The 6422-nt window shown below is 45.8% G+C and overlaps 1 protein-coding gene across 2 annotated transcripts in view; it reads left to right on the forward strand.

Moving 5' to 3' along the window:
• The window catches only part of SPRY1 (sprouty RTK signaling antagonist 1), a 6404-nt gene extending 2504 nt beyond the window's left edge, over positions 1–3900 (forward strand). The window contains exons 1-2 of one of the 2 annotated variants that reach the window (XM_015593956.2): positions 39–403; positions 1730–3900. In XM_015593956.2, coding sequence (XP_015449442.1) covers positions 1785–2744 — 960 coding nt within the window. In that variant the 5' untranslated portion in view covers positions 39–403; positions 1730–1784 and the 3' untranslated portion in view covers positions 2745–3900. Of the gene's footprint in view, positions 1–38; positions 404–1729 lie in introns of those variants that run through there. The other variant, XM_015593955.2, reaches the window with a different exon arrangement.
• The last annotated feature ends 2522 nt before the right edge of the window (positions 3901–6422 follow it).

Raw genomic sequence — 6422 nt, forward strand, 5'->3', positions numbered from 1 at the left:
CCGACCTCCGTCGTGCCTCCCCGGGGCCAGCCGTGCGCCCAGGGCGAGCGAGCGTGCTCGGGGGCAGGTCGGGGACCGTCGCTGCAGCCCGGGGGCCGCGTCCTTTGCTCTGGCGGTCGGCGGTGCCGGCCCGCAGGAATTGGGCGACCGCGGTCGCTAGAAACGCCGCGTGCAGTCGCGCCTGCGGGTTCCTACCCTCTCCGAATCCGTCTCCACCGCGTTTCCTTCCGAGTGGACTCGGGCTCGGTCCTTTTCCACGCTCCTTGCTTTGGAAGCCCCGGGTTACGCTCTCGGCGAGGAGCACTGCCGTCGTGCAGTGGCGGTGGGCAGTGCGTGTGTCCTTGGGGACTCCGGGGCTGAAGCCAGCAGGTTGTGGACGTGTTTGTCCTCGCGTGCCCAGAAGGTAGAATAACGCAGAAGCCCCGGGTCGGGGGAATGAGGGAGGAGACCTCCAAGAAGTGAACATAGAAGACGGTCTGGGGACGTTCACTTTAGTTATTAGATGAAATGGACTTCTTTTTGCTTTATTCCGGTGTCTGTTTGTTTGTTTGTTTGTTTGTTTGTTGGCTCGAGGTGGTAGTGGAGAATGGGCATTTTTCTTTTCCTTCTTGAATTGGATCGAATCTGGAGGCCTTGGAAGGAATTTGTGTGAAAATGTTCTAGTTTACCCCTGACGGAAAACGGAAACGTTTTTATGTTTGGTAGTTTATTTTGTGAAGAACGCATTATAAATGAGAGGCAATTTATTTTTGGTAAGGAAGCTGAATGCTTAATTTTATCAGGATATTGCCGTACTTATTACAAGAAGGACATTGATTCAGAGTTGGCAGTGCTTTGAAAATCAAGATCTGGGGTGTAAATACAGATTTTTAAATTAGAAGAAATACAGATAATTAAAATGGCTAGGATTTCTCCATAACAGCTTTAAAGGCCAAACACATATTTGTGCGTGAAAATTATCTCATTATGTGAGTGAGCCTTATTTAAACTAAAAAAAAAAAATCCTTTCATGATTTCAGCTGTGAATACTTTAACATGAACAGAACTGTATATTGAGAGGTGTGTGTGTGTGCACGCGCATGCGCACGCACGCTTCGTGGCTACAAAACCCCAAGAACTGCATTTGTCCGTATTCAGTTTTCTTCTTGCACGTTAATCAGGAGCCAGCTCTAGAGTCCTGGCTGCTGCGGCTCCTTATTCTGAGATTCCATTTTAATTCGGAATCTCTTTTTTTAATGCATGAAGTATACACCTTGACTAATTCTCTCATTAATCTAATGCCTAGAACAGCAAACAACAAAAAAGCAGCAGCACCAAAGCCATTTTTTTTTTTAAGTAGATATTTTCCCTTATGGGAAAAAGCGGATGAGCTGACACAGCTTTCTGTTTCAGAGCTTGCACTGGGTTTTCTCGGCGAGGGCGTGCTCCATTTTAATTATCTGTTAGAGCCGCGAACAGGAAGGCATTACTTTGTCTTGATTCCTCTTTTTAAAAGTTGGGAAAACATTATGGCATGAGGTCTCTTGCTTACATTCTTCTCCTGTGATGTGGTCCTCGGCCTCTGGGACGGGCACACTGGCCACGACCCCAGCCTCAGTGTCATCTGCTGCCGAAGGCGATCCTTACCGGGTGGTTTGGGCAATCTGTGACTTGACAGGATCTGTCCCCTCCCGAAATACTTCCTCTCATTTATCGTTTTTGTTTTTTTTTCATGTTCGATTTCCTGTAGGATTTCAGATGCATGCCAGGTTTCCACTGATTGCCAGAATTCGAGAACCCTACACATGGATCCCCCAAATCAACATGGCAGTGTCAGTTCATTAGTCGTGATCCAGCAGCCGGCGTTGGAGAGTCGGCAGAGGCCGGACTATGAGCGAGACGTTCAGCCTGCTGCTATTCTGTCCTTGGACCAGCTCAAGGCCATCAGGGGCAGCAATGAATACACGGAAGGGCCGTCAGTGGTGAAAAGACCCGCGCCTCGAACAGCCCCACGACAAGAAAAGCACGAGAGGACTCACGAAATCGTACCGATTAATGTGAACAATAACTGCGAGCCCAGACCGACGGGCCACCTGGGACACGCGGGTCTCGCCCATCATGCCCGAGGCCCCATTTTGAGCAGATCGACCAGCACCGGCAGCGCAGCCAGTTCTGGGAGCAACAGCAGCGCCTCCTCCGAGCAGGGGCTGTTGGGGAGGTCGCCGCCCAGCAGACCTGTCCCGGCTCATCGGTCTGAAAGGACGATCCGGACCCAGCCCAAGCAGCTGGTCGTGGATGACTTGAAGGGCTCCTTGAAGGAGGAGCTGGCGCAGCACAAGTTCATCTGTGAACGGTGCGGGAAGTGCAAGTGCGCGGAGTGCACGGCGCCGCGGGCCTTGCCGTCCTGCCTGGCCTGCGACCGGCAGTGCCTGTGCTCGGCCGAGAGCATGGTGGAGTACGGCAGCTGCATGTGCCTGGTCAAGGGCATCTTCTACCACTGCTCCAACGACGACGCGGGGGACTCGTACTCCGACAACCCCTGCTCCTGCTCCCAGGCGCACTGCTGCCCGCGGTACCTGTGCATGGGAGCCCTGGCGCTGTTCCTCCCGTGCTTGCTGTGTTACCCTCCCGCCAAGGGCTGCCTGGAGCTGTGCCGGGGCTGTTACGACTGGATCCACCGGCCGGGCTGCAGGTGCAAGAACTCCAACACCGTCTACTGTAAGCTGGACAGCTGCCCCTCGCGGGCGCAGGGGAAACCCTCCTGATGTGGGGAGGTGGGTCGGACCTCCCGAACGTCTGGCTTTCAAGCCGCGGCTGTTAAAAGAAGATGCTGTTAGATACTGGTTTTGTTTCCTTGACGATGCTTCCCCGTCTGCCGCCTCCTCTTCCCCTGTTCCCGAGGTTTGACTCGTGGATTCTGCTCCCGCGGGTGGACTGCGAAACTGCACCCGCTCCCACTTGAGGACCAGAGCTTCCTCCAGCCGCTCGAGAGGGCGCCGAGAGCCAGTGGGTTTTCGTGCAGCGTTATCATCCTGCCAGCAGCTCTCCGAAGCTGTCCGCGTGAACACACCCACCCGGGCCCGACGACAGCAACGCAGAGCTGTTTCGATTGGGTACCCTGGGAGCAGGGAGCCGGTTCTTAAAGAAGCTACCGTTTCATTGCTTCAGTAAGCTGTGGATCAGATCTTCATACCGTTGCACCCTCAAGTAGCACGGGGCACGTATTTATGCTACAACACAAACGTTTTCCTTTAACCACTGCCCTCTCCTGCCCCCTCGGAGTTCTGTTCCGTCAGTTTTGGCGTTATCTTGATCTAGAGGTGCCAGCTATGTAATTTTCGATTTACTTTACGATGTAAATCTTCACATTGGAGATATATAGGTTGTATTTTGCTCATCCTCATTCTAGGTTTTCATGTTTGTGAAGGACCTAGCTACCTTCCTTCCACACCCACGCTTCTTACCGAATTTCTCCCGTCACAGAGGGCACTTGGATAACCGAAGTTGATATTTATAGCTGATCAGTCCACAGGTGTCACAGAACTACGCCGCCTAAAGTGATCTTGGCTCCCTGGTCCTTCTGGCACCTCGGCTAGTTAACAGCGGCGTGATGCTAACCTTTTCTGTGTTTTCATTGCCTTAACCACAAATTGTGGTGCTTTTTGTATATTTTATGTATAAATCACAAAGTTGAATTCTGACTATTTTTAAGACAAAAGTCTGTTAAACTTTTTTATTGTAAAGAATATTTATTATGCGAATCTCTATTATTTTATGATATTTATTGCAAAAGACTGTTGAAATGTACTCATGTCTGAATATAACAAAATATCAATACATAACGGAAAATAAGGTGACACGAAGAAAGTACATATGTTAACTATAATGCAGAAAATATATTAATTAATGAAACTGTCTCTCGATTTTTTTTCATTTATTAGCCTGTATTGTCATGGTGATTTCTGTCATTGGCTTTGACTGTTTCTTCATGTACATCTATATTATTCATTTGCCTTAACTTACCAAATCTAGACATGGGTGAGCTCAAATTCTGAAGTAGACATTTCCTGGAAAATGCATCAGTGAAAATTTTGTAGTCCCAATTCTGTTTCGTACAAATTCCCAGTGAATCGCTATGAAGTCACACTTTTTTTTTGGTAATTAATGTTAACAATCACCCTCTGCTTTGGCTGTTTCGTAAGCAAGAGGTTTTGTGTATGTCATAGTTGATGGGAATGGGACATAATCTGGAAGTTTTGAAAAACGTTCATCTTAACTCGGGTTAATCAGAAGTTAGTCTTCGTCAGCAGAACTTAAAGAACTTAGTTCTGCGGGCATGCTGGGAGTCTCGGGCACTGTCACTTTAATAAAACTTTCTAGAAGTTAGATCCACCAAGGGAACAGTTCACATTATCGGGGAGACAGTTTACAGTATTCCTGCCCCTGCCTTTTCCTTTCTTTTAATAAGTCTTTAGTGCAACCTGGTCAAATTATATTTTTGTTATGTCCTGTGGAATAAGAAATCTGAGGGCTTGAAACGATATATGGGAAAAGGAAAACGTTTTTATTTTTCAGTCTGCGGAAACCACTGCGCAGCTAGACTCTTCGGTCTGGTAAAATTTTGTTCAGGCGAATCCCCATGCCTAAGTGATAATGTGGAACCCGAAAAATTATCTGCATTGGAGAATAACATTTTGACATCATTCGAACCCAGGATTGAGGCAGTCAGAGCTCTTACCCAGCTTTTTCGATTTGGTTGGTGTCTCTCAGATGGTTTGGCTCCTCGTTTTAGGAGTATTTTTGTTCTTTGTAAATAGGCTTCGGTTTTGTCGCAATATGACAAGGCGAACGTGATGAAAGCTTGTTTTAGTGCTGATCCATCCAGCCACTAAACCTATGAGTCGGCATTGTGACATTTGATGTAATCAAACGGTGTGTTTTCTGAAAGCACATGGATGTCTGTGTTCTGGAGGCCACTTCACAATCTACGGTATTTCAAAACGTGAACGTATTTCCTCCTGTATCCGAGCTACGCATCGTTATCACTGGTCATGTAACACTGAGGATTTCATTGAGATTTGGCTCCTTAACGAAGTGTATAAATATACAGACTCCCTCAAAATACTGCGTAATTTTTTCTGTTATTCAGATCCTTGTTATAATGAGGAGTTGGTGTAAGGGCGGTCCGTAGTTATAATGAGCAGACTATGAAGCTGTAGTTTTTATTGAAAGAAATTTTTAACTTTTATGAGAATGAGGTATGCCGTGGAGTTTTAACTTCTGGCTATATCACAGAATCCATTAAAATTACAGTGATAAGTTGGTGGTCTGCTGCTGCCGGGGCCCTGTGCGTCCTCTGGCATAAGGTCGGGCCCGTATTGAGATGTAGTGACTGGTCGGACGGTCAGACTTCTACAGGTTTCTCAGGTGGCAAAGCGAAAACGCTTTGATTCAAAACTTCCTCTTTTGTGATGGTGTAAACCTAGAAAGAAAAAAAAATATTAGGGCAGTGTCTTTATCAGTGCTCGTGGGTCTTAGACTTTTGAACCTTACCCGATTGTTATTCTGAAGTGCTAAGCCTTTGAAAGCATCGGCAAAGCTGAAATTTCTTACAGTACCACTGCCATTTATTTGATCCTGCTAAGTGAAAAATAGCACGCCAGATAGCTGGGCTAAGCTTCTTCCCCTCCCATTCCACGATTTTGTCCCCCTGTCTCAACGACTCCAGTTTGACAGAGAGAACAGTTTTGTTAAATAGTTCCTTTGCAGCATATTTTCTGACTGCCAATTTTGTCCTTTCAAAAGAGTTTTATTTAGATAATGTAATTGTGGATAAAACCAATACCGGATTTCTGTAATTGAGTAGTTTCCTGTCAACACCGACTTTATAAAATGGAACCTAGCAGAAATATGAAATGCGAAAAAGTAGATAAGGCTTCTTTTTGTGAAGGCCTAAGGTGAATCCTTAAATTACAGGCTTTATAATTATGTTTTTGGTTTTCAGAATCCAAAACCATAGGACATTCCAGTTATGACTAAAAAGTTAAAAAACAGTGGTCTTTAAAGTGAAAGGAAATAAGTTAAAAAACAAATTGTGTTTTTAACCCTAAAATTGGTATTGGAACCACACTCAGAATTCATTTCTAAAAGACTGAGTTTGAAATTGTCTCTTTTTCCTAAATCTTTTTAAAAACAGTGTTGTATTTCGTGGCAGTTTTTATGTTTGCTCTTTAGCAATAAAAAAACAAAATCCCTGTGGAAACATTGAAATTCTGACACAAACAGGAAAAAAGAGTGTCTAGACAGTTCTCATCTTAAACTCTACCCCATATAGATTTTTTTCAATTGCAAGAGAGAATTTGGAGTCTAAATATCTTGAAAACAAACCCTTAAGTCCATCTTTCGGCCAATGAACAGTTGGAGGACTTTTTTTCCCCCCATTA

This window comes from Pteropus alecto, unplaced genomic scaffold (genome assembly GCF_000325575.1).
Source record: "Pteropus alecto unplaced genomic scaffold, ASM32557v1 scaffold17, whole genome shotgun sequence".
NCBI lineage: Eukaryota > Metazoa > Chordata > Mammalia > Chiroptera > Pteropodidae > Pteropus > Pteropus alecto.